This window comes from Phasianus colchicus, chromosome 9, assembly GCF_987193195.1.
Source record: "Phasianus colchicus chromosome 9, bPhaCol1.hap1.1, whole genome shotgun sequence".
NCBI lineage: Eukaryota > Metazoa > Chordata > Aves > Galliformes > Phasianidae > Phasianus > Phasianus colchicus.
The window spans coordinates 12,365,360-12,393,359 of NC_143444.1; the positions used below are offsets into that span (position 1 = coordinate 12,365,360).

The window sequence follows — 28,000 nt, forward strand, 5'->3', positions numbered from 1 at the left end:
TGAGCCAACAGTGTGCCCAGGTGGCCAAGAGGGCCAATGGCATCCTGGCCTGCATTAGAAATAGTGTGGCCAGCAGGAGCAGGGAGGTGATCATCCCTCTGTACTCAGCACTGGTGAGGCAGCACCTCGAGTACTGTGTTCAGTTTTGGGCCCTTCACTATAGGAAAGACATTGAAGCCCTGGAGCGTGTCCAAAGGGCAATGAAACTGGTGAGGGGTCTGAAGCACAAGTCCTATGAGGAGCGGCTGAGGGAGCTGGGATTGTTTAGTCTGGAGAAGAGGAGGCTCAGGGGAGACCTCATTGCACTCTACAACTTTCTGAAGGGAGGTTTTGGGAGAAGAGGGGGTTTGGCCTCTTCTCCCAGGCAACAAACAGGACCCCGGGGAAATGGCCACAAGTTGTATCAGAGGAGATTTAGGTTAGACATAAGGAAAAACTTTTCTCTCAGAGAGTGGTCAAGCACTGGAATGGCTGCCCAGGGAGGTGATGGAGTCGCCATCCCTGGCAGTGTTCAAGAGGCATCTGGACGAGGAGCTGCAAGATATGGTTTAGTAGCTTGTGGTAGCAGTGGTAATGTGAAGACAGTTGGACTAGATGACCTTATAGGTCGTTTCCAACCTTGTGATTTTATGATCCTATGATTCTATTCAGTGCACATCTCATAGAATTTCTGTTGGGTGGATTAGGAATCTGAAGGTTTCAGCTAGCAAAGAATCTTTGCTTCGTGCATATCAACTGACTTAATTTGATCAGGCTTCAAGGCATTTAGGGATGACTGAAACCCATTTTAGCACTGGCAGATCTTTTGGGCACATCTGGGCACGTATATATTTCCTGTTTCTAAACTTGCTTGGAAAATTATGATTGAAAATAAGGTGTTTTAAGAGAAAGAGTTGCACATAAGTTTCAGCTCTGATAAAAAACAAATTAAAAATGACAGTGATAATTTTGAATGTTTTCTAGTTACAATGCAAAATTCAAATTGTGAATCTTTTTCTTTTTTTTTTTTTTAAAGGAAATGGAGAAGTCTGATGCCAATAATTTCTTAATCTTGTTCCGGGATTCAGGCTGCCAGTTCAGATCTCTGTATACATACTGCCCCGATACTGAAGAAATAAATAAATTAACAGGGATAGGTCCCAAATCTATCACAAAGAAAATGATTGAGGGACTATATAAATACAACTCCGACAGGAAGCAGTTTAGCCACATACCTGCTAAAACTTTGTCTGCCAGTGTTGATGCAATTACCATTCACAGCCATTTGTGGCAAACCAAGAGACCGGTAACTCCGAAGAAACTTTTACCCACCAAGGCATAGTAGATGAGAGAAATTCTGCTTCAGACAATTATGATAAACTTGCACTTCATCTTTACTGCCTATAGGAAATAGATCTCTAGTTGCCAACAAGACTCTTAGAACTTAAAACTGGACACAAAGTTGTATTATCATGTCCAACTGGAATGTAAACACAGTGTTTAGGAGTGCAGAAGATTGTCGCTTAATGAGTGATTATGGAAATGTTTGACTTGTGTGGAGATCTGTATGTGCTAATACAACATACAGAGTACGCTCTGTATTTTGTTTGGATACACTGAAGCACTGAATGTTCATCTTTAGTGAATCAAACTACATTTTTTTTTTACATCCGTTGCCTTACATGTTTGTATTTGTGCTTGTCTTGAAATTGTTTTCTCTCTTAAGAGAGAGAAATACTTCCTAATATCCTTAGTACCATGGAACTTTGCTTATTGACTCTTACACTAAAGACTCTACAATGGTGTATGTTACAGAAAAACAGCTGAATGAGTCTGTTCTGCAAAATCCTTATTGAGTACTGTAATAAAATCAGCTCATTCTCCTAAGTAATTAGAATTCTGTTTTAATTAAATAGTACTGATTTGCTTATAGACTAAACACTAAAGCAAAAATCCTTGAGTTGTTTTAAAATTCCCTTCAAATAAATTATTTAGCAAGTTAGGGTGTAGTTGAATAAAGGAATTATTCCTGTCCTAGGAAGTTACCATCTGAGATCTAATGACTGACTACGTGTGTGTTCATAATCCTATTAAAATGCAAGCAAAAAGATTTGGCAGAACTCTAAACCAGTTTAAGCAGTTGTGCATTATTTTGCATTGTTGCAGATGAAGAAAGAGCACACAGTCAGCTACTGTGTCTCCATGACAGGAATAAAAGCTCATGAAAAACAATCAAGACTAGATCGCTGATATTTGCCTGATAGAACACTAAAAATATTCAGAAGAATCACAGAATACACTGAGACACAGATCTTTTGGAAGCACCGTATCTAATTCCTACTGATTGTAAGATTTAGGCCACTGCTCATTCTTCCTGCCTTCAGATCAGTTTTCCAGGGAATAGACAATTGATTTCAGAATTTTCAGTGTCTTAGTAAATTCTTTTCTTGATGTGTGCTAACAGATGATGGCTTGTGACACTTAACAATTATAAACACATATGGCAGAAATGGCCTAAGGGTACATTTCAATAAATTGAAAGTATAACCATTTACAAAAATAAACTTTAAGCATATTTCAGTATTATTTACAAAGGGCTGCATTTTGTTTCAAAACAGTGTTTGATTATTTTACAGATTACTCTTCTGTTTCAGTGTTTCTCTTATAATTTGCTTTTAGCACAGCACTGTTCTGAACAAAAAAAAAAAAAAAAAGAAAACAAAAACCAAACCACAAACTTGAAACCTCCCCTAAATCTGTAGCTATTTTGATAGTGTACACCAGAGGATTTGTTGGGGGAAAAATCTCATTCTCAGGAAAAGACTTGAATGATTTGTGATTCTGTTCTGTTTCAGTGTTGCGACACCTGCATTAACATAAGACAGTGTTGTGCTATAAGTGTGTACTCCATCCTCTTTCATAGGGACACTAAAATTAAGTTCATATTTCTCTCATTAAAGTGCTTTGAGAGAAACAATGCCTCACTACTATGATGTACTCATTTACTTATATAAAGATGCACCTGAATGAGATACCATTAAACAGTTTAGAACAGTACTTTTTAAAATTATTATGAAGCCTTAGGCATCAATGCATCTGGGTTACAAATATTTTCTCGAAAATGCTGTCAGTTTTACTGTAATTTATGTTCTTATATTTATGTATATTTGTTAAATCTGTAAAAAAGAAAAAAAAAAACACTTTAAAATATATGTTTAATATGTTTGTGGCTCAAAATTATTTGTGGTTAGCAGATTCCTATTGCTTGCATGTATATCACCAGGATATGTAACTCTTATATTTCAAGTGTATACATATTGTGTATATAGCTATAAATAATATTAAATGGGGGCAAGAGAGTTTGCACATTCTGCCTGTTAGACAGTTCCTACAAATACCATTGTAGGAACATGTTGAATAACAGTATGAAATTGTGTATAATATACATTGATAGAAGAAACCAGAAGGCTGGAATCAACTCTTACTCATGTCGAAGGACTTCACAAGAAGTTTAATAATGGGAGGATTTTCATTTCTAAAATGTGTATTATGATTTAGCTGGTAATTTTGCAACACCGTGAAGACACACATCGATCTAATCAAAGTGAGCTTAAGTACACAACAGAGGAGTTGTCTGGTTCGTTTTAGATATATCTGAATGTATTAAAGAAATCTACACTTGTCAACAGGTGAAAGATTTGTGCAATGTTTAAAAGTAGAATGTGAATAATGCAGCTGAAAAGTTCATTGCTCGCAGTATAAAGTTTTACTTAATACAGGAAAAGTGAAGCTAGATGTGCTTTTCCTTTTTAAGCCTGCAAATTTTCTAATTACAGTGGGTCTATGGTTGGGATCATGTTTAAAAAAAAAAATTAAAAAAATTAAAATAAATTGAAAACATGAAAATTATAAGGAAGCTTTCCGTGAAGGCCAGTATTTATCACTGACCTTTTCAGAACACACTGGTGCTTTCATCAGGGGTATTACTATTGTTGCTATGACTGAATTGCCAAACTATCATGTTAGGTTTTGGAGCAAAATTTCGTATTCTAACAGTCACAACAGCTACTGATTTTTTTATTTTATTTTATTTTAGGATGACTGTTAGTTTTTATTATTTGGCTGTTTAAAGCCAAATTCAGCTATTTAATTGATTTAATGGGCAACGTTGGAAAATGTACAGTGTATTGTGTGCTTACTTGTCCACTTCTATGGAGCATAGCTTCCATATTTTTTCAAATGCTGTGCTGTAAAATATTGTCATTGCTACTTATGTGGTACTGTTGTAGTTTTTTCCTTTCATTTAAATAAAAGCATGGCACCAAACGTGTATTTACTTGTTCTCGTGTTTACACCTAAACAAAAATGGAAACTATATGAAGTTTACATTCATGCTTAATTTTTCTCTGCATATAGTATTTCAGCAATGTAGAATTTTTAGCGAGTATGCAAATTATTATTTTTCCTTTTTGTATTGCTGTCTTTCACATATAATTTAGCTTTTAAATGTTATTTGAACCAGGCTAATGAGTAATTAGGCTTCTTGTTACCTTTTTGCAGTCTACACAGAGTTGTCCTGTTCTCTTCAGAGGTGAGTTCCACAATTTCAAGTCAACTGATAGAACTAACTGAACTACAGGGTTGTGTGTTTAAAAAAAAACTAAAAAACTTACAAACTTAGTGGTCAGTGTAATAGGGTTGCTTCGAAAGGGCAAGTTTTCAAGATGATCTCATCTTGAGCAAGATGATCAAGACAGCTAGTAAAGAGGGACTTGTTGTGTGAAATAAGTTGTGTTTGTTAGTTTTGCAATTCTGAAGAGAAATTGTATTAAAAAAAAAAAAAAAGCCCTCCCTTTCTGATACATTAATTAGTAGTTTTTTCCATCCTAAGTTTTACCTTTGTGTGTGTGTTGTGCTGGATTGCAGTGCAAGAGCAAGGATCTTTGCTGAAATGGAATGTGACATCACAGCAACACCAACAGGCAAACTGAATTGTGCTAACTGACATAATGTCTAAATATTCAGATCTACTCTAAGGGCAGCTTAGATAGGAAATTCAATACCAGGACTTCTAGCAGTGTATTTAAAACTGATCAAAATGAATAGTTTTCCCTCCTTTCCCCCAAAACTGCTTATTTTTCAGCCAGCTCAGTCACTTCCCTGTACAGCATTACAAACAGATGGGAACAAAGAAATACAGAGTTAAATGTGCATGTACTTTAAAACTTGAATATGAAAATAACAGAAAATGTAAATATTTGAATGGGTCTGTTATAATCCCTAAAAAGCTTGAAGATGCTTTGCACAAACTGTGGAATGCTGGTGGCAGATAATGTGCAAGGTCAGCATTCCGAGAATGTATCTTAGTCCTGTTGATATGGTATGTGGCCACCTGCAATATCACTAAAATAGTCCCTTTTTTTTTCTCTAAGGCAGTGTGAAACAGACTGCAGTGCTTCACCTTGTTACTAGCCAGCGCAGAACTGCTCTACTAATCCTGATTTTCAAGCTCTTTAAAACCCACACCCAGCTTTGCTATTCATGGAGTCACCTTCTTGTGCTTTAATGACTAGGGAGTTCAAAGCAAGCTGAGGCTGCCCCAAAGATATCCTTCTGTGCCAGAGTAAAGTTTTGAACAACCAAAGAACAGGAGCTTCTATCTCCCCTTTTCCAATAGGATGCTTCTACGAATTCTCTCCAGAATTATTAACTGCTCAAGCAGGCACATCAAGTAATGGTAATGGTTCATCCCCCTCCCCGAGGGCAGATCCTTGGTTCAGGAAATCTCTTTCAAGATTGTAGGATTTTACTGCTTCCCTGGGAAGAAGAGCCCTATATTCTCTGTAGGAAACAGAATAGTTTTAAATTCAGAATTTATTATTCCTTTAGAGTCTCTAACTTGGGAGAAGCCTTACCGTTCTTTCATACCAGAACTCTTACTCTCCAGAGGTGGAGTCTCACAGATTTGATCTCCAGACCTCCCCTGAAAACAGTTACTGCGTGAGAGATTGGTAAACCACAGTAAAGCCATTGTGAAATTGAGATGAAATTTTAAATCGTGTGTGCTCAGCCATTGCTTGGTTAGCTTAAAGTTTAAAATGATTTTTTACCCAAACGTACATTCTGCAAATGTTTTCAAGTCATCTTGTTTTTCCTCTATCATTGCTGCTGTTACATCACTTCTATTAGGCAACAGAAATGAAATTTTCTATTAATCTTTGCCTCTGGATGTAATCAAGCAACAGGCGATAGCTTTTGCAGCAGAAGGGAGGGGTCAGGGTTTTAGCTGGAGAACCCAGCCAGCTTTCTGGGATGCGGTGCTGGGACATCAGTGCTGCAGAAGGAGCCGGCAGCTTCCAGTCCTGGCTCATCCTCTGCGGAGTCACTGCTGCTCAGCCAGGTGGCACCTTGCCCAAGCTGCTCCTCATAGGTCTGACTGCAGGACATCTCTGCGCGTTCCTTTCGGAAAGAAGAAAGAGAACAATATTATGAGGACATTTCCCAGCTGCACTTCAGCTGATTCTTAACAAAGCAGTTTGCAAGCTGAATCAATGCATTGTGCTACTTTGCATTTTTAGCCATCAGTGTGAGAGAATCCAGATTGTTCCCTGACAACCTGTCACACATCACACACATGTAATTAAAAGCGAATCAGGTCTCTACTTCCTCAATTAGAAGACTGTCATCCTCCATTTCAACGTGGCTTGCCCATGCAGTGCTGTATATGTACCAGGATTTTGTCCATGTGGAGCACTGGCATTTTAATATGGTTTGCTGAATCTCATCTCAGTGCAATATCTGAACACAGAGAAAGCACAGTCAGTGTTCACGTATTAGGTCTTAGCTACTGCCTTCTGAGAATTACGAAGATGCATTAAACTGAATGTGAAATCAAATGGAAATGCATCTTTGTATCTCATATACAGCATGTGTACATCTGGTGTTTCATGAGGAACGCACATTTTTCCCCCGATTCGGCCCCGGAGGGAGCTGGCACCGGGCTGCGGAGCGGGGGCAGGGACGCGGAATTCCGGACGGGCACTCGGCCGCGCGACCTCCTCGGCGAAGACGAGGCGGGTCCCGCAGCCCTCAGACGGGCGCCGCAGGCCTCGGGGCGGGCCGCTCCCAGGGACGCGCCCGGAGCCGCCGCGCTGGGCGGGGAACGCGGACGAGCCCGCACTTGCCGGCCCTGCGGCCGCAGCAGCCGCGGCTCCGCCGCCCGACCCCGCCCCACCCGCTGTTCCCTCGGCGCGCGGCCGGGCCCCGCCGCCACCCGCCGCGGCCCGGGGGCGGTAGGGGGGCTCGCCCCGCCGCCGACAAAGCGCGGCCCCGCCCCGCCGCCAGCCGCTCCCCGCCCCCGCGGCGACGCCCAGCCGGGCCGTCCCTTCTCGCTTCCACTCGGGCGGCGAACGGGCACTCCGCCCCGGCGCGGGGAGGGTCCTGGACGCCGGGCGGCGACGGACCGTGAGGCCGGGCGGCGGCCGCAGCGCCGAGCGACAGCGAGACCCCGGCCGACCGAGCGCGGCCCCGGGCCCGCCCCGCAGCGAGGCCTGCCGCCATCTTCTCCTCACGCCCCGCAGCCGGCGCGCGGACGGGCCGCCGGGCCCCAGGTGAGTGCGGCGGGACGGAGGGCGGGAGCCGCGCGGCGGAGGAGTCCGGTCGGGCCGGGCCGGGCTTTCTCCTCGGGGCCGCGCTGCGGGACGGGCGCTGCCCGGCGGTCCGCCGAGCGCGGCTGGGTGCGGGCCGGCCGCCCCCCGCGGCCCGTTCCCACCGTGTGGCCGCGCCGTGCCGTGCCGCGCGGTGCCCGCCGCGCCTCCCTCGCTTCGGGGCGCGTCGACGCGGCGCCGCCCGGTTCCGCCGTCCCTTTGTTGCGGCTCCGCGGGGCGGGCGGCCCCTGTCAGCCCGGCGGCGCGGGCCCGGCCCGGCGGGAGGCGCGGGCGGCTCCGGTGCCACTCTGCGGTCGCTCTGCGGTCCTGGCCGTGCGTCCCGGCCGTTCTCCCCCGCCCCGGGCCGCCTTTCGGGGAGCGCCCTCCCGGCCCCGTGCTGCGTGACGGAGCGCCGTGCCGCTGCCCGCCGGCTGAGGGGCGTCCGCCTGGCGGCGCGTGTGGGGACGAATAAAGGCGGTCTCGGAGCAGGTGCGCTGTAGTCAAAACGCGTTCGCTCGCTCTGTGAGCCGTTCGTGTTCTCCGTTGTGTTGTGGAAGCGCTGTGTGCCTGAACGCCGCCCCCCGGCATTGGCTCTGCGGTGCTGAAATGCCCAGAAACGCGAGGAAGAAGTACCGGAATTCCCAGGCAGGCTCTGTGAGGGCACGCTGTGTGCTGCTGGCCCGTTTGGGAGGGATGAAGACAAAGAAGTAATGCTCGTTTGGGAGTTTGACGACTCATTTCTATTTCACAACGTCACACCTTGCTGTAATTGTCACGTGAGTGCAGATGCAATTAAATTTCTTCTAAGAAGGGTAACTAAGAGACTATCCCTGAATCATTTTCTAGTTTACAAGCATTCTCCCAAAGTAGTGTACTTACATGCCTGTTTACATCCCTTAAAAAGCACTGCTTGATGCAGTTAGTTTGTGCTTAGAATACGAGTAAGAGCAGAGCAAGAGTGAAAGCTCTCCCTGGGAAGCATAGGAGTAGACAGGTTACGTTCCACAGAGCTCTAAAGCGCATCTGGTGCTTTGGAAGCAGAGAAGAGGTGTGTCAGCTGAGCGGCAGGAAAGCTGGTCGGATTTTTTGTTTTTTCTTGATGTTGGTTTACTTAGGAGATGGTTATGGGGATTTGGAAGGGGTACAGATGTTGGAATGGGCTGCTATGACAAGATGGGGTAAGAAAAAAAAGTACTTTGTCAGAGGAGGACACTGAAATTTTAAGCTTTAATACTCCTTTACCATCACTTATACCTCAGGTTAATGCTATGCTTTGGTTGTTCTTCAGTATTAGTGCTAGAGCTGATCAGATTGTGACGCTGTGTTGCCATATGTGCTGGCAGAAAGCAGTGCGGTGGGATGGGCCAAAGATGCAGCTGAGCTCTAATCTTGAGTTTCCCTGATGTTTGATTTTTATTTAGTTATATTATTACGTTCACGTTGATTGATAGAAAAGCTGATTTTCTTCAGTGTTGTGTGTAAACCCTATGTATAGCTGTGATGTCATGATGGTGTTACAGCACTGCTGATTATTTTCACAGCGTAATGCAGGGAAGTCTGGGCTCATAGACCTAAAAAAAACTTTCTATTAAGTGAAGAACCTTCTTCAGTAGGTTTACCATTCTCTTCTATCTGCATGACCGATAGGAATGTTGCTCTGACACCACATGTGCGGTGTTTTCATAATCTTGCTGATTTATGAGCTTACTGGTACATTTCAAACTCTCTTTTGAGGATCAGCATCCAAACTACACGTTTGACTTTTCTTAGCAGGGATGCCAAAGGTGCCATTATTCATTCCACATGAAATGGGGGGGTGCTGATCATCCTTTATACAATTTATGCGGGGAATATAAGCGAAGAAAAAGAACTTAAGTCTTAGAACCTATGGAAATAATTGAAGGTAATCTTGAAGGTCTGTAGGGTGACTTCCCGTTCAGAGCAGATTCCAGTGGATCCAGCAGCAGAGAAAGCTGGGATGTGGGTGTTCCTTGCTTCAAAGAGAGTATTAGCCTGAGCTGTGCAGGTGGTTTCCTGATGGTGAGGCTCAGTACAGGTTTGGCTCAGCTTCATTGTTTGCCAAGGAAGCCATGTAAGTTGTTTCATGTAACCACCAATGCAATAAAGCAAAGTAAAAGCTAAATGCAAATGCTTTAGATGAGGCTAGGAATGAAGATGTTAATGCTAAATTCCTAGTTAAATTTGTGTTCATTTCTTCTCCGGTCTATAAGGATGGAATTGAATTTTTTTTCTGGGACCAAAAATCCTGACCGGATTGCCAAAAGGGGAAATAAAAATGGTGCTAAAATGTGAGGAAAGAGCATTTTGCTAGAGGTGCTGGCTCTAGGTTTGTCTGTTGTCTGTCCATCTGTTTGCTTTCCTGCGGAAAGATGTTCTGCAAGCCAGATCTTAATTTTTTTCCCTTGACTTTACAGCCAGGAGTGGGTGCGCAGTCTCTGGGTGTGTCTGCCCAGAGCCCATCCAAATTGCAGGTGACTGAGTGACTGCAATGAGAGTCAAACCCAGCTGCTGTAAGAAGGCTATTTGTGTCTGGTACAGCCAGGTCTCTGGTGTTCCAGAATAAATTGTGCTGCAATCGTCAAATGTGTTCCCAATCAGACGTTCTGGCAAAAACCTCATTGGAAAAAAGTTGACATGTGATCATAAGGAAAATGAACAAGAAAACTCTTTCTTTATGCCTATTTTTTTTAATTGCTTAAAGTTCAGTAGTCTTGGTTTATCAGTTTCACTGGAGTATTTGTATCTTCTCATCTCTAGGGAGTAATTAGGGTATTGTGACTTCTTACTGCGGACGCTTTGCTCTGTGTGTTCGTTTGTTTTTCTGATTGCTTTCATTCTGCTTAGCTCATTTCTGGGGATATGGCTTCCTGCTGGGGGCTCATCACTGATACCAGCTTCTTGTTTTTGTATGCTCTCGTAATCCATTTAAGTCATTTTACAGCTTTGCTCCTGCCAGAAGGTGTGGTTGTGCTGGTTCCACACATTAGCAGTAGTACCCCGTGCCTCCCAGGCGAGCAGGCAGGCACTGAGTTGGTGCCTGGCCCTTCTGTGGTGCCAGTGGGTGGCTGGAGAGCTCCTCACAGCCTGAGCTGCTCCCAGACACAAGCTGGTGGCAGAGCTGCCCCAGTGGCAGAAGGGAATGGTGTTGAGGAGGGGCTGGGTGAGGCAGGTGAGTGAATGGGGGGCTCCAGCAGTCAGCAGGTGAATTGGGCTGTCTTGGATTTGCAGAGTTACATAGTTCATGAAGCATGCAGACAGAAATAGGTGTCCTTTTAGAGGAATAATAGAAAGCTTTGGTTAAACCTCCATCTACAGCTTCAAAAAAAAAGGGGCTGAGATGTGAACTCACTGTGCTTTTTAGTGTGCTTCACTTTTTGCATGTGTTTCTAACAAATCTGGTTTTAAGTTTATATGTAAGATGTCTAGATAGAACATAATAGCTGGCAAATTCATATGCTCTTTGAACTTCTCTGAAAGGCAAATAGTGAGGTGCAGTTTCACATACAGTGCTTCTACTGCAGTGGGATTGGTTTCTTGGTAGACTGCTTTCTCTGGACCCAATCTATTCATAGAGAAGAAATGTAAAGGTGCGGTGTTAGTCGTACTTGAGGCCTTATAAACGACGTCTTGAATAAACAATACTTGGAAGTTGATTTTTATTTTTGTAATGCTACAGTATTCTGTCCTGTAAAACTATGGAAGAAATCTGAGTAGTCAACAGTTGTTAAGCAAACATAAAAAGATATTGATCATCGCTGAAATTCTCTCTTTCCTTTCAGGCTGCCATCATGACGGCTGAAGAAACAGTGAATGTTAAAGAAGCTGAAATAATTAAACTGATACTAGATTTTCTGAACTCAAGGAAGCTTCATATCAGTATGCTGGCGCTTGAGAAAGAAAGCGGGGTCATTAATGGCCTGTTTTCAGATGATATGCTGTTCTTAAGGTAGGCCTTTCTCCTGTGTTTCAGTACCACGTGTGTGAAAGGATACTGTTGGACTATGATTCCATGGGCAGCTCCATGACACTAAACGGGAGTTGTTGTCTTGTTCTTCTGCTTCCTTATCCCAGTTGTGTGGTCCAGCCCTGTTCTGTGTTTCATCTCTGAAGTTAACAAATTACTTCAATGAACTACTTAATGTAAATGACTAAGCATCCACATAGGCTTTAGAGTTAGGTTTGTTTGTTTTCTTGTTTATTCACATTCTTGTTCATTCATTTTGACTTAGTTATTTTCCTGGCATGCTAATGAATATAAAGTGGGAAGGAGTCTTGACACATGTCAGTGTCAGCAAGGGCTAAGTTGGGCAAAGCACCTGAGCAGGAGATGGGAGAACAAGATCTTCTAGCAGCAGTGATCTGTTATTATCTGCTTATTATGTCACGTGGAAATGAGCATGTTCTTGATTGGTTCCAGATACAAATAAAATATTCTTACAGTCTGCTAGTACTGAGATCTGGGATGAGGTACCTGCGGTCATCGAGGCATGGAAGTTTGTGTCATTTTCTATTCGTTATACTGTCCTCTGAATTATTAAAAGCAGTTACAGTAAATGCACTGTAATTCTTCAGCATTGCATCTCCTATGACATGAAATACCATGTAGGTATTTAATAACTTTGTGCAAACATGAGGAAATAATTTATCTGGTTATTCTTTATGTGTAAAACATAAATTACTGACCAGATTTTCTCATGTAGCTTCTCTTTCAGTGAGACTACAGGTACTGGGATAAAATGAAAGAACTAAAGAGATTGAAATTAGTAGTAATACTCGTTTGTTTCATTCTTAGTTAACTCAGACTATGCAGCTAATGAGGAATGCAGCCTTTCCTTCTAGAACTGGACTTTTAGGGAGTATGGTGTGCACTGGGCCTTGTGCAACATAGCACGCTATTCACATAGCATAGTTATTTCCAAGCTGTTGCTTTTACATTGTTACTATTGGTGCTCTGCACCTCTTTGTATAAGAATAGGTCAAACAGTATTTATACAGTTAAAATTACATATTTTTAAGTCCGTTTCAATTCAGCAGTGTCTTTCTTGAATAAATGTATTTAATTAAAATCTCTTGCTTGAAGAATACTTGATAAGAATTACAAGTAAAGCAGGAAACACAGGACCGTTTCATCTTCATTGATATGTCTTTAAAAGCATCTGTATTTGTACCTGCATGAATTTTTTTTTTTTACACAATACTGAGATTTGTGTTTTACTGTATCAGTCATTTTAACATATATTCAAAGCATTAATTTTTCTAAACAGATTGATCACCTGTTTTATGTTTAAATATCCAGCTGTCATTTAAGTGTATAGCTTTCTAAGCTGCTCGCTTAGAAGGAAGGAACATGTGCTTGTCTGGTGAAATGAAAGCAGTGTTGTTGTTTTTCTCTTATTAGGCAGTTGATTCTTGATGGTCAGTGGGATGAGGTTCTTCAATTTATTCAGCCTCTCGAATGTATGGAAAAATTCGACAAGAAAAGGTAGAATAGAATATATGTCTCTGTCTCCATGTATGAGTTACATTGTTCTTGGGAGTGGTTGTGAAAAATACAAGAAATTAAATATTCCTTATGGAAATAGTAGTTTTCACTTTTTTTCACTGTTTTGTGTGTGTGTGTATGTGTCCTGTATACAGTTCCTAATTGCATGTGACTGTGTTATTTATACTTGAAGTTGAAAAGCCATGTGCACAGAAGGTGTAATTTCATTTGCTTTACGTCTTAGGAATGCAGTGCTGCATGTTGAACTGTTCTTTTACGTTTGGATGTGTTTTTATTTAAGAAACAAGTGTCCTTGCTATACTTTTTTTTATCCCCTAATGACCCTTCAAATATTTTTAATGTGTTATTTTTGAAAGCAGTGATTGAAGAAGAACATGTCCTCCTAAAATGTTGTGGTTACCACTCTGTTAAACTTTGATCAGAGTTTCTTAACACAGTCATTTCTATCCCTAACTCAAAAAATAGCTCTAGAATACATTGCATGTCTCTAAAAGAATATTGAACTACTGGATCAAGATGGGTAATATTTCACTACTTGCCTGCAGATTTCGTTACATAATTATGAAGCAGAAGTTCTTGGAAGCCTTATGTGTAAACAATGCAATGTCAGCAGAAGACGAGCCTCAGCATGTAAGATCTGTCTTTGTTTGGGGAATTTTTTATTGGCAAGAAACTTATTCACATTGTCTAATAAAAAGAAAAACAAATGCTCCCAGACCAAATACCCAAATTCTGTCTATTACCAAATGGTTTCATAAATAATGGACAAACTAATTGGTGTCCTTTGGAAGCAAATGTGATCCTCAGGTCTCAAATAGAATTTTATATGCAAGGGTTGCTTGAAACGTGGCAGTATAGATCAGTGACCATATGTCATCTTTGTGGTCTTGAAATTTACTTTAGGCCATTATGCTAAAGAACAGTGCTCTTTTTCAGGATGGCTCTGAAGGAAGCCTGATAATCAGGGAAATTTATTGTCGGAGTCAGGTCCAAATGAGAGATGAAAATGATCTTAACCTTCTTTTCTGTTGCTTTTAAAGAGAAAAGATGCTGTTGTTCCTTTGATGGCAACAGATGCAGTCACAAAGGACTGATTGAATTAAATAAGCAAACAGAAGGAGCTGTGAACTTAGATTTTCAGTATGGAGACATGAACGGCAAATCCAAGTGACAGAAAAGGCGTGCTGACTGTGGACTTAATCAGAGTTTCTCATTTGCGTTAGTAATACAGGAGTAGTAATGTTCTAACACAAAGGTGTTAGAAAAATAAAATAAAAAAAAAAGGATTCCAGTAGTTGTCAGACAACTGATTTTGTTTTGAGAATGAATTAACTTGAATTCTCTGTCTCACTACATATACTACAGAGTCTTTTCTTGACAGTGTGGACAAAGCTTGACGTGCGTGCTGTAAAGGGATCGCACGCTTCTGTAATCAGTCTGTCTGTACACAATTATTAGATAATGGTATAGGAGAAGATAGTCAAATCCATTTCTTATTTTTGTGCTGAATGTTACCAGATGTGTAAGCATTTGTGGGTGAACGGCTTCTACATTGAGAATGTGCTAGGGAACAGAGGTAGGATTTTATTGATTTTTTTTTTTTTTTTTTTAAAGAATCTTTTAAACTAAAGATATTAAGCTAGGTGTATTTAACATGTTTTTCTGACTTTTAGTTTCAACAGGCTTTCTACTAAAAGCCATCTATTCATGTGTTATCTGTAGAGGTTAACTTTTTTTTTTAACTTCTTTTAGTGTTTTCCTGATTGGAAAACAGAAAACATTAATATAAAAAACAAATTAAATTTGCTAATAACTGAAAACTAGAGAAATATGCCACTTTTTATAATTTATGCTGATAGCTTTCCATAGACTTAGGGGGGGAAAAATATATGTATATAGAGTTGGCCCTGAGAATGGAAGTAACCTTCTGTACTACAGTAGAATTGAAGCTATTTAGCTGCAGATGTGAAGTTTTAAGCCTGCAAAATCTGCGGTGATGTGAAAGTTCTGTAAAAAATAAGAGTAGGAATGGGGCAGAAGGCGGAGATTTCAGGAAGTATGAACATCCAGGAATTTGACTTTGTAAGTGCATTTGCATCAGCAGTTTTGGACTTCAAATATTGTATGCTATTTTGCTAAAATAGAAACAGTAATATTAATAAAAGAATGTAGTGGAAAAATCCTGCCACTGCACATTCTTCTTCTGCTAACTATAGAAACACATGTACTCTGAGCTACTCTGTTGATTTGAATATTTCTGTAGCTGGAATTCACAATGCGAGAGGCCGTGCAGTGCCTACATGCGTTAGAAGAATATTGCCCCTCGAAGGAAGACTACAGCAAACTCTGCTTGCTGCTCACGTTGCCTCGCTTGACCAACCATGCAGAATTCAAAGACTGGAATCCCAGCACAGCCCGGGTACACTGCTTTGAAGAAGCTTGTGTCATGGTGGCAGAGTTCATTCCCGCTGATAGGAAACTGAGCGAGGCTGGTTTCAAAGCAAGTAACAATCGTTTATTTCAGCTTGTAATGAAGGGATTGCTTTATGAATGTTGTGTGGAATTCTGTCAGAGCAAAGCAACAGGAGAAGAAATTACAGAAAGTGAAGTATTGCTGGGCATCGATCTCTTATGTGGTAATGGGTGTGATGATTTGGACCTTAGCTTATTATCGTGGCTACAGAACCTGCCAGCTACTGTTTTTTCTTGTGCTTTTGAACAAAAGATGCTTAATATTCATGTTGATAAACTCCTCAAGCCTACAAAAGCTGCATATGCTGATCTTTTGACACCTCTTATTAGCAAACTTTCTCCATACCCATCATCCCCAATGAGGCGGCCTCAGTCAGCTGATGCTTACATGACCCGCTCCTTAAACCCTGCCTTAGACGGGCTGTCCTGCGGGTTAACAAATCATGAGAAGCGCATCACAGACCTCGGGACCAAAACTTCTCCCATGTCGCACTCCTTTGCTAATTTCCATTATCCTGGAGTACAGAATCTCAGCCGAAGTCTTATGCTGGAGAATACTGAGTGCCACAGCATTTTTGAGGAGTCACCTGAGCGGTAAGTGCAACTGCAGTTTTTTACTTAGGTTAAAATTACATGCATCGTATTTCTGGACATAAGTGTAATGTTGAAACTTACCTTGGTTGTTTAACGGCTGGTTAAGTAAAACTCTGTAGGCAAGGATTTTTATTCCTCGTGCATTTATGATTAAAATCAGATTTTCATATTTGGTTGTGAGCCTTTTGGGGTTCAGGCTGGATTTTCTTGAAGCTTCAATGTACAGAAACTTGAAGCATAAATACAAATTTATGTTCTGATTATGTAATAAAGGTTGTGTTCAATATTTTGAATTTTTTCCTCACTGATAAATATATGCTGTTTGTGAGATAGCTGTAACTCCATCTTTGTTATTCCATTCTCATTGTCTGTAAACTTGGGTCATGATACTGCAAATAACTAAATATACTCAATGTTTATCTTGAAAAGAGTTATTGCCATTTCTGAATGATCTGGTTTAATGTTTGGCTTTACCATCATCTTCATAGCTGGAGTTTATAGATTGCTTAACTCCTGTAGCTCTTACTCTAGAATGTTACTTCTTAATTCTTACCAGAATTACTTCTTAATTCTTACTACTCCTATCTTTTCTCAATTACACTTCTTTTTCATGTTGCTGCGAGAAGTGATACTCCTGTGGAGCCACAGCATCCCATTGGCAGCGAGGCATTGTCCCAGAGTTTAGTTCCAGAAAATGAGCCAGTCACTGGAGCACAGAGTCAGGGATCGGCCAAACAAGAGAAAAATGAGGTACTGGCTGTTTATTGAAAAATAATGAAGCTTTTGGAGCTGTGTTCTGATATGTTCATAATTTGCTTTTTGTGTTGAGAACTTCGTGCGTGACAGTAACTTGTTTTCAGTCTTGGTGGCTTTTTTATGAGATGTTAACACATTAAATTACAATGTTGCATCTTATATAAGACACTTCTTTTTTTCATTGTAAAACATTCTGCTGTCAGTTAAGTCTGTAGTGCACCCAATGAATATGAATTCTCACATTGATAAACTATTGCGTGTAACTTAAATTTTGTAGAGCTCTAAGTCAGCAATGTTAGATTAAACAATGCTTAAGAAACCTTTTAGTGTTTTAGCCAGGAATCTAGAAGGTAGCTTGCAGTGTTGGTGTTAGTGTCAAGTTTCAGGGGCCATGGTATGTAATTAGTCTAGAGCACAGAGTAATGAATATCAAATAAATCCCTACTAAATGTATCTTTGCCATCCAGAATCCAGTAGCATAACCTTTTTTTTTAAAAAAAAAAACAGCTTGAAAGCCATGACTTTTTTCCCATCCTATAGTGGCAATATGGGGAAGGTGATATAGCAGTTTAGTAGGTAGGGATGAACAGTCATCCATTCTTTTTGCTTTCCACAATTCTAAATATCTGCCTCTTAGTTCAGTAACAATGTATTCTTACCTGAACATTTGTACTAAGTGTTTGAGTGAAGAAATAACATCAAGTACGTTGTTTGGTTTGTAGACTCCAGTTTAATTTCCTTAAGTAAACTTTTGACATCTCCACGCTACTGAAAACCAGTCTAGTCTTAACAGGGCTAGTTTAGTGTAGACTCTGGGTGATTGAGTGGGGCAATGGGGCTGTGAGGGGATTAACAGAATCCTCTAAATGTGAGGACTTGGCTCCACTCAAGGACTTTGTTGAGTAACCTCTTTGCTGCAGTGACGTTATGTATATGGGCTGGGAATAAGGAAAGGGAGAGAGGAAAGAGCTTAGCTAGGCACATGGCAGAGCAGTCCTCAAAAGTCAGAAAACTATGGCAGAGTTTATGGGGGAGAATGAAGGCAGCAGATGTTACTTTGTAGGTGAAGATGTTGGCTGGGCTGTTATACACAAATGAAAAACAAAGTAATATCCAGTCCAGTTTCTTCACGTTTGGTTTTGCATGTATTATTGCTGTGTGTTTATCTGTGTGAATAAGAAATTCTTTCAAGTCTCCTTAGTTCTTATTTGTGTTGTTCTTGGAAAGATTGATTTTAAAAGTCAGGTTTTATACTATAGAGCATTTATACAACATGTTTAGGTTTTGGATTCTATATCATTGTCACCCAGACTAAAGGATCCAGGAATTTGATCCAATTGCAGCAAATAAGTATTAGTTATGAAAAAAAATATGGTCCAGAGTACACCTGTTGTTTGCAAGGATGCTAACTCAGCAATTTGGAAATGGGCCATGTATTTGAAATAGTTGGAATGCTTCTTAAGCTTTCAAAGATAATTTCCAAGTTCTCATTTTGAGGAAACCTAACAAGTATGAGGAACTTTTTTGCCTACTGCTACTACTACTTTTTTTTTTTCTTTCAGTTGGTAAAAATATTGTTTTACTTTTCAGAAAATGCATGTTGTTAATACTTAGGTCTTGGACTGAAGTGCTTTTGGCTTTGTGTGTTTCACTGTTCTTTTTGAACTTGTTCTCAGCTGGTTTTGATGGTGACATTTGGAGCTAGCAATAGAGGGAGGGAGTGCAGAAGGCAGGAAGTCCTTGGGAGCTAGTGGCAGGCAGTGAGTGCAGAAGGCAGGGAGTAGTGGGGGAAGCTAAAGAGACTACATAAATGTGAAGAGGCAGTGTAAAAGGAAGCTGAAGTATTTGTTTTGCCTAGAGATGCTACATCCTATTTTTTTTAATGTTGATCGCTGGGAGATAGAAATCTGTTCTGCAGACTGATTGCAGAGAGGTATCAACACAGCAGAAAATACTGAAATGAAATTGAAAATATGAATTGGAATTTGGAATGTAGCTTGTTTAGTAATTTTTCTTTTATTTTCACCTTTTGATGACCTGTTTGTTTTGATGTTAATTAGTACTTTGGAAGTTTTATGGGCAAGAGCAGTCTTGTCCTGAAATAAGCACAAGAGCAGTACTCCAACACTAACAACACGGTATGGCAGTGATTTCCTTAGTTAGTAAGGAAATTGTATTTAGTTTTAGGGAAAATGAAAGTGCTGCTGACCTTTTGATGCCTGTAATGAACTAGTGAACCAGAGGGTGAGTGTTTAGCTTAAATACTACAAGTAACTATTCTTATTTTTTCTAAGCTTCGTGATTCAACAGAGCAGTTTCAAGAATACTACAGACAAAGGCTACGTTACCAGCAGCACTTAGAACAAAAAGAGCAACAGCGGCAGTTATATCAGCAGATGTTGCTGGAAGGTGGTGTAAATCAAGAAGATGGAGCTGACCAACAACAGAATCTTACTGAGCAGTTTCTTAACAGGTTGGGGATATCTGTTACTCTTCTCCTTTTCTCTCTAGCCACTCGCATAACTCTGCAAGTTTGCATGTTAACCTAGATTTGTTTTCTGTTTGTTTGTTTTTTAATTAGGTCTATCCAGAAGCTAGGAGAATTAAATATAGGTATGGACAGTCTTGGAAATGATGTGCAGACACTTAGCCAGCAATGCAATGGGAGCAAAGGGAATGCATCTACCAGTCTAGCAAGTAATGTTACATCAGATGCTCCTCAGAGGATGCCAACTGATGGCCAAAGTGTTAACACAAGCACTCCTCGAAAGCGTGGATCAGCTAATCAGATACCCTTTCCTGAAGAGTCGCCTGTGCAGGGGAATCAAATGTAAGTTATTTGATACCTGCTTAAGACTGGAAATTCCCTTGTCTTAGCACTGTGGGAATAGCAGCTTGTATTTACTTCTCAATACCAAACAGATTTGTTATTTGAGTTGGGGGTATATGGTTCATGACCTATTGTCTAGATATTTTTACACGAATTTTAAAATAAATTCTTGACATAGGAGAAATGGTGGTTATTTGTGATGGCTTCTATTTTATGTTTAATTTTTATTTCAGACCTCTTATTCCGTATAATTTGTGTAATTTCTGTTTATTTTGTAATTTTATTAAGCTTCTGAAATACAAAATAATTGGGGTGGCTACTGGATTTCCTGTGTAAAATGAATGCCAACCTAACAGCAGAAACTATTTTGCCACATATGTGTTGTAACATTAAAGAAAATATTTTATTTCTTTAATTTTTGACTTGTTTGATGCCTGGAGCTGCCCAAAAAATGACAACCTCTTGTAAAAATAATAATTTAATGATAAGGAGTTAGGCATGTAATGTAAGTTCTCGGTATGACTGCAGCTTTAGTCCAGAAATGCTTACAAACAAATCTCCCTTTTTTTTTGTTGTGCATTTCAACTCTTAATCAAATCAAAACAGTGTGTCAGAACATGCTGTCACTCAGCCACAGTTGGAGGACTCCTCAGGGAATCTAAATAGGACAAGAGGTGATGAGGTGAGTTTTCTTACTGTCTCGTACAGTGTGTGATTTTGCAAGATTCAGTGTTTTATCCTGAGTGTGACATTCTCTCATTGTTAATAGATGGTTAGACTGAATGTAATACTTAGTGTCACAGAATTATTGAGAGTGGATGGGACTTCTGAAAAACAAGTCCACAACAACTGCTCAAGGAAAGTTCAGTAGCAGTAGATTGCTCAGGGCCAGTCTCAGTGGGGTTTTATGTATTGAAAAGCATTAAGACTCTACAGCCGCTGTAGGCAGCCTGTTTCCATGCTTGACCACTCTGTGTGTTCTGTTTAAAACAACAGAAATAGTTAAGTGTAACTTGCTATATTTCTATTCGTGCCCATTGCCTCTTGTCCTGTGCTGGGTACCACTTCTCTGTCTTCTTTACTCCTCCTGTCAGGTTTTTATACTCATTAAGTCCACTGACCCCAGTCTCTTTCCAGCCCTTCTCTCCTGGAGCAGTCCCAACCCCCTCAGTCTCTCTTTGCACAAGGAAAGCTCCACTCCCTTGGTCATCTTAGTGGAACCAAGCACTGGTCACGGTACTCTAGATGTCAAATGTTAAAATATGGCACAAGTAGTTCTGAGCAGCAGCTCAGTTGGTAGCTTTGTTCCCCTTACGAGTTTCACCTGGATTAGATGTGTATTTGTAGAAATTAATTGTAATACCAGACTTCAGAGTTGGGCTGTTAAGGAAGATAGTTGTTGGTGTCCTGGGGGGAGGATGAGAAATGTTAATCTAATGTTAGCTTAGGAGTGAATTGTAGTAAGGAATTTTCTGAAGAATGTCATTCACTGGCCAGGAATAAACATTGTTTTTCCAAACTCTGAATTTAGTCTGGTGCTGCTGCTTTTTAATACATTTTTCAGAGTAACTTATAACCGTTATTTCAACAATCAAGTCCACTTTGCAACATCTAGTTTTGCTTTAAGAACCTAATTTGACTGTCATCATTCTATGTAGGATGACAAATCAAAAAAGCAGTTCATTTGCATTAATACTCTAGAAGACACACAAGCTGTCAGAGCTGTTGCCTTTCATCCCAGCGGGAGTTTATACGCTGTTGGCTCCAACTCTAAAACCTTGCGAGTGTGTGCCTACCCAGAGGTAATTGACCCAAGGTAAGAAAGATTGTAACTTTATTTTCCTGTGTGATAGTATTTCTTTCTCCAGTAGCTACTGATACCTGTATGTTTCATTCCCTTATTTTATTGTTGTAAATAGTGCAATCTTTTCTTCTTTACAATCTTGAACTGCCAAACCAAAATCTGCTGAAGTATTTATGTGTTTGTGAACTAGTTTTTGCTCTTCCATTACATGCCAGATACATTGCCATGCAACAACTTTTCCTTATAAAAGTGTTATTTTGCTTTAGTGGGTGGGCCTCAATGTCTGCTTTTAATACCTTGGGGTTTTCTGCTAGAAGTAAATATTATTATCTCAATAATCATCTCCTTGCCCCTGCACCAATAACATGATTTTCTTGGAGCAGAGTGGAAACATCTGAAACTTGACAGTTTCAGAAGGAGCTACAAGTACGCATAGTTTAGGATTCATGTTCAGGCTTTTAAAGTGTTCAGTAGGTAATCTGAATATTTCCATTCATTCTCTCCCCTTAAACATAGTACAGTAAATCAGTAAGTAGCCTTTGTAGTTAACTAGTCAAAAAGCCTTTGATGTTGAACTCTAAAATACTTATTGACAATATATCAGCTAAGTCTGTTTCATAGTCTGTGCAGACTGACTTGCTGGGCTTGAAGCCCAAATATTCTCTCCTTGGTTGGTAAACAGTGCCAGCGTTTCTAGTAGGACAGGCAATTCACTATCAACTAATTAGTCTCTCCTCACACAACTTACTGTTCTAACTATTGGGAAAGATTAGATTGACTCCGCAGCATTGGTCTCTTGTGAGAAGTGCAAGCATCTGTTCAGACAAGACATAATGTGTATGGGTATCAGAGGAATGCAGAGACTTTATTCATTTGAACATGTACTTGTTCCTCTTAACTGGTCTTTTGCTTTGCTCAGTGTGCCAAAAACTTTCCATCGTGGGATTTTCAAGTCAGCAAAGAAATGTTTTTAAACACGTTCTTAATCTTTGTAACAGTCTGACTCCAGACACGTGGTTGGTTTTTGCAAAAAATCTATTTCTGTGAATGCAAACTGAGTGATCCTGATTTTTGTTTTGTTGGGGTTTTTTTTCCTCTGTTATATTCTTATCAGGTCTACAGTATGTTTTTCAAATTCCTCAGCTGTGATTAAATTTGCTGAGTTTCTGTTGTTGATGTTACTGCAGTGAATGTTGATGTTGGATACAGCAATACTGTATTTTAAGCACTGAACTATTTCCTGCTAGGGGAGCAGAGAAATAACGTAGGGAATTCCTCAATTGAAAGAGTGGGAATTTAAGTCCACTTAAATTGGACTGTTCTTACTTCTGCTGTGTGTAAAGCTGCTCTAGTTTCTTTGCTTTGAACGTATGGTTTATATATAGGTGCTAGAAAGGCTGTTTTTATTTTTCTTACTGCTTTTTATTTAATGGACAAAGAAGATTCTTAAAGCAACTTTCTTCTGCTTCTTTCTCAAGCAGGGTTAACATGTAGGAAACAATTTCAATTATTTACAGAGTACGTATTTCTCCTTATAAATAAAAAGAAAACACTTCCTTCTTTGCTATTTTTCAGTGCTTATAATACTCCTAAGCAACCAGTAGTTCGCTTCAAAAGGAATAAGCATCATAAAGGATCAATCTACTGTGTGGCCTGGAGTCCCTGCGGACAGTTGCTGGCTACTGGTTCTAATGATAAATATGTGAAAGTACTGCCTTTTAATGCTGAAACATGCAATGCAACAGGTAGTGTGTGTGTGTGTGTATAAATAAGTAATTTTAGATTATTCATCCACTACTTAAGACCATTTAAATTATTTAGGTTATGTACTTAAGTTTTGCTGTAACTTTTCTAATAAGTGAGTGAATGCAGTCCCTTTTCCTATCTATTGTCACTGTGTTCCTTGTTAAGAAAATGGACACTGAGGGTATTGTTTAGGGAGTATCTTTGAGTTTTATTTTAGTTTGGATGTTTGGGTTGTTTTTTGTTTGTTTGCTTTCATTTTGTCCTTGATCTGGAGATTCTGTGGCATTGTGCTGCCATCTGAAATTTGTTTTCAAATACTGATAAATAGCTGAATGTTCTTACCAGCTCTGGTCTGTAAGAATTGCCAGTAGTAGTTTATTTCCAATTTGAGTTACCCTTTTCCTTGCCTAGTTCTGTTGTCATCTCTTTCTCTGTATTTATATTCTCTCTGGTATTTCTTTTACACAAATACTATTTTCTTTGCCTTGCCCTTACAACCAATATTCTGAATATGGCTGTGTCTTATTTTGAACTCAGGCTGACTTGTCTTGTGTGGGTTTTAATTATCCTTTCTTCCTGGCAGAGAAAACCTTTCTGTGTTTGTGTTACTTCACCACAGTCCACAGAAAAAAATAATTGTACTATGTAAATCTTGCCTGGAATTGGCTGTGGAGATGATCTCCATATATTTTTTTGCTACACTTTAGGAATGGTGGGAATCTCAAGCAACATCCAGTGAAAGTAGCATTATTGAAGGTTTTACTTGAGCTCAAATGGAATATTCTATTGAAAGTATACATTTATAATAGATCATATACTGCCATTGCCTGAAGTAACTTGTGTTGTCACTACCTGCTTTAAGACTGCAGCACTGACTGCTGAACTAAGTATGCCTCATCTTCTTGCTTTTTATTATTGCTTTTGTTATTTCAGGGCCAGATTTGGAATTCAGCATGCATGATGGGACAATCAGAGATCTTGCTTTTATGGAAGGACCAGAAAGTGGGGGTGCTATCTTAATAAGTGCTGGAGCAGGGGACTGTAATATATATACAACAGACTGTCAGAGAGGGCAAGGTCTGCATGCTTTAAGTGGTCACACAGGTAAGCTCTTACTTCCATCTTGCATTTCGAAAGCCTATATTAGATCCATGTAACAATTGTTCTTGAAATGTCATCTTTGTGTTTTCCTGTGAGCAAGAATTCAATTATCCCTAGACTGCTCTGTGATAGTGGGGAAGGGTAGTTGTTTTTGATTTTTTTTTTCAGATTTTTTTTGCTTGACACTTTTTTTGTCGGTTTCTTTGTGGCTGATGGGTTGGTTGGGTTTTGTTTTTTTTTCTTTAAATATTCTGTTATATAATTCTGTTAAATATTTAACGAAGTGCATATTTTGTTCCAGAAAAGGTGCAATGCTGAGTATTCCTTTATATTATTATTTCAAAACCTGCAGATTTTCTTCAGCATCATGTAATCTCTGAATGCAAAAATATCATCAGAAACGTAACATTTCATTATTTGACTAAATATGCTGAATCCTTGTTTCCACAGGTCATATTTTAGCACTTTATACATGGAGTGGTTGGATGATCGCATCTGGATCCCAAGACAAGACTGTAAGATTCTGGGATCTGAGAGTACCAAGTTGTGTTCGTGTTGTGGGAACAACGTTTCATGGAACAGGTAAGATTTGCTTCCACACCTTTGCTCATTCTTGCATTAAAACAGAGGCTTTAATAGAAAACATGAGGGTGTCATTGATGTTTCTTTCCTTAAAAATAAACAAACACTTGAAACATTGGTGGCTGTTTTGCCTTGTGAAATTTAAACGTGCTCTAAAGTATTTGAGAGTAACACAAGACACATGAGCTGTTTCAGGACAAAAAAAGTAAGCTAGCATTCTGTATTTCTGTATAGGACCATAGAGTATCTTGAGTGGAACACACCCACAAGATCAAGCTCAAATCCTGGCTCCACATGAGACAACCCAAAACTCAAACCCTATGTTTGAGAGCATTGTCCCAGACACTCTTTGAACTCCAGCAACTTGGGGCTGTGACCACTGCAGCCTGTTTGACACCCACCTGACCCTCCTCTGATGAAGCTCCACACTGTTCCCTTTATCTCTGTTGCTGTCACAGAAAGCAGAGACTAGCACTGCCCCTCTACTCCCTGTGAGGAGCTGCAGCTGCCATGAGGCCTCCACTCAGCCTTTGCTCTCGGCTGAAAAAACCCTGGGCCTACCTCAGCTGCTTCTCATATGTCTTGTCCTCCAGACCTGGATTCCCCACATTTGTAGCCCTCCTTTGGATGCTCTCTGATAGTTGTGTGTCCGTATGTCGTGGTGCCAAATCCTGCACACAGGTGGCCACCAGCAATGGGTGATGCAATGGAAATGTGTTTGTAGGACACACTTCCAGGAGAAGCTCCTTTGCAACTGCAAAAGAGGGAGAGAAACCAGGGGAGTTTCCTGAAGATGCAAACCCTGGACAGACGCACATTCTGTCAGTGATCACCATCGTGATCCTGGCTGGCTACAAGTGATAACATTCCCATTTTGTCATTTGCTTAAATACAACGGTTTGTATTTTTCTCCTGTAGGAAGTGCTGTAGCCTCAGTAGCTGTTGATCCTAGTGGTCGTCTCCTGGCTACAGGACAAGAGGACTCCAGCTGCATGTTGTATGATATTCGAGGAGGGCGAATGGTGCAAAGCTATCATCCTCATGCAAGTGATGTTCGTTCTGTGCGCTTCTCTCCAGGGGCTCACTACTTGCTCACAGGATCTTATGATATGAAAATAAAGGTGACAGACTTGCAAGGTAACATACAAAAGATGCTAGGTTAATTTTCAGTTTGTTTTTCTTACAGAGATTGAATCAAAGATAATATTTTGGTTTGAAAGAAAAGAATAGAATTTCAAGTGTTAGAAATGTCATCATGTTGGTGAGGGGTAGGGAGCTGATAACAGTAAAAACTATTGAATCCTATTGCTTGAAGAGCTGGCCTTTGCTTTTGCACAGCATTTAAAAAAACTTGCCCTAAAAAAAGCATAAGTATTGTCATAATTACTGTGAAGAGTTTAGATGTAGATACCTTTTCCTAGCATCTTTCCCTGGACTGTTAAGTTGAATGTATGGTGTGTGTTTCTGTTTCTCTGTCTGGTTGAGAGGTGCAGTATGCTTCATAAGGTGAAATGCACCTGTAAGTTTTATTAAATCATAAAAAGCTAGAATATAAATTGATGAAATAACTGATGATGTCTGTTCCTCTACTGTAGGAGACCTCACAAAGCAGCTTCCTCTTATGGTGGTAGGAGAGCACAAGGACAAAGTTATTCAATGCAGATGGCATACACAAGATCTTTCCTTCTTGTCATCGTCAGCAGACAGAACTGTAACCCTTTGGACCTACAATGGCTAGAGTGCAACTAAAGGCAACCTATGCAGCTAAAGCACAGAGACCTGAGACTACAGAACTGTAAAAACCAAGTAATAATAATTAGGCATTCAGAGAGCAGCAGTTGAGTAGGAGAGTGTGTTGAAAAGAGACACTTGTCACAGATTTTTCTGGTTTCTAGGAGGTCTTGGTGTTTTTAGTATATTCTTTTGCAGTGCTTTCAGTCTTCCATGTGAACTCATGCTGCTGTGACCTATTGTAGTCTTGTTGCCAAAGTTTGAGAAGAACTTTCATTGTCAATGTGCACTCTAAGTAACATGAATGATGTGTTTACAGTTTGGTATTAATTGCATTCCTTGGTTTTTGCCTCAATGAAATTTTATAGAGGAACTTAAGTTGATCAACACTTCCAGTCAGTATCGAAGTAGTCCCATGTACACATAAGATATTCCACTGTTTTTTCAGATTTATTATATCCATCACTTCTTATCAAGAGGTCAGACTTTTTAACATCAACTTCAACTTTTTTAGTAATGAACTCTGAACTTCAAAGGTGATTAGGTGGTAACCGCATCTTGATTATGGTCTTTTCTTTCTCTTCATCTGGGGGGGAAATGTTGCTCTTGTTACTACATGACATTGTTTTCAACAAGCTGACATGTTGGAGGGGGGAAAACAGTAGCATAGTGAATTCTTTTTCTGTAGAAACATAAAATATTTTGCTTTCTGAATGCAACAGAATACCTCTGTGTATAATGTACTGTAGAAGAGAGTGGGTTGGCAGCAGTTGTCACAGTGAACTTAATGGCTATCAGTTCTCAAAGTAAAAGGGATACCATTAACACTATAATAGAAACCAGCATGGCTTAAAATGCTATGTCTGCATGGTAATTTAAGAATTAAGTAATTTAAATTCCCAGTTCAGAAGCTTATCTGAATTTTATTTCTTGCACTGTTTATGTATGGGGAATTAGTTTTATTTCTACAGAACTTTAGATTTGAATGTTTATGTATTGTTATATTTTTTCATATTGTACAGTTCCTTTTACTTTTTAAATTTGAACCTTAAGCATTAGGTTATTTATTTGAACTGCAGCTAAGTTTTGGATTCTCTTGATTACTAAATTATACGTGCACTGTAGCAAAGCATTTTTAACTATCGTATAAAAGTGGAAAGGTAAATATAGAAGTGTATCTGTGCTATAATCTCAATAAAGACCTCCAACACCTGCAGCTACCTTATCTGCGTGAG

The 28,000-nt window shown here is 40.0% G+C and overlaps 2 protein-coding genes across 7 annotated transcripts in view; both read left to right on the forward strand.

The window, feature by feature from the left end:
• CAMSAP2 (calmodulin regulated spectrin associated protein family member 2) overlaps window positions 1-4,305 on the forward strand; it is a 75,855-nt gene extending 71,550 nt beyond the window's left edge. For 4 of the 5 annotated variants that reach the window (XM_090146182.1, XM_031595835.2, XM_090146183.1 and 1 more), the window contains one exon: window positions 1,016-2,704. In XM_090146182.1, coding sequence (XP_090002308.1) covers window positions 1,016-1,321 — 306 coding nt within the window. In that variant the 3' untranslated portion in view covers window positions 1,322-2,704. Of the gene's footprint in view, window positions 1-1,015 lie in introns of all 5 variants that reach the window. The other variant, XM_031595834.2, reaches the window with a different exon arrangement.
• A 3,026-nt stretch (window positions 4,306-7,331) lies between these two features.
• On the forward strand, window positions 7,332-28,000 carry WDR47 (WD repeat domain 47). 2 transcript variants are annotated; one of them, XM_031595837.2, is made up of 15 exons: window positions 7,332-7,589; window positions 11,426-11,592; window positions 13,045-13,128; window positions 13,695-13,779; window positions 15,413-16,215; window positions 16,842-16,965; window positions 19,266-19,444; window positions 19,553-19,801; window positions 20,408-20,483; window positions 21,460-21,617; window positions 23,181-23,350; window positions 24,285-24,455; window positions 24,903-25,034; window positions 25,953-26,171; window positions 26,630-28,000. In XM_031595837.2, exons 2-15 carry the CDS (start codon window positions 11,435-11,437, stop codon window positions 26,770-26,772), a joined length of 2,751 nt encoding a protein of 916 aa, XP_031451697.1. In that variant the 5' UTR covers window positions 7,332-7,589; window positions 11,426-11,434; the 3' UTR covers window positions 26,773-28,000. The 2 variants fall into 2 exon arrangements, with proteins under 2 accessions (XP_031451697.1, XP_031451696.2); XM_031595836.2 differs by lacking the exon at window positions 7,332-7,589 and adding an exon at window positions 8,100-8,401.

Bases quoted from the DNA above. Each gene is read 5' to 3' on its own strand.
- WDR47 (XM_031595836.2), top strand. From the start codon at position 8,336: ATGCTCGTTTGGGAGTTTGACGACTCATTTCTATTTCACAACGTCACA. The intron at 13,780-15,412 runs GTAAGATCTGTC...ATATTTCTGTAG, and splicing joins CAGAAGACGAGCCTCAGCAT to CTGGAATTCACAATGCGAGA. The intron at 21,618-23,180 runs GTAAGAAAGATT...GCTATTTTTCAG, and splicing joins CCAGAGGTAATTGACCCAAG to TGCTTATAATACTCCTAAGC.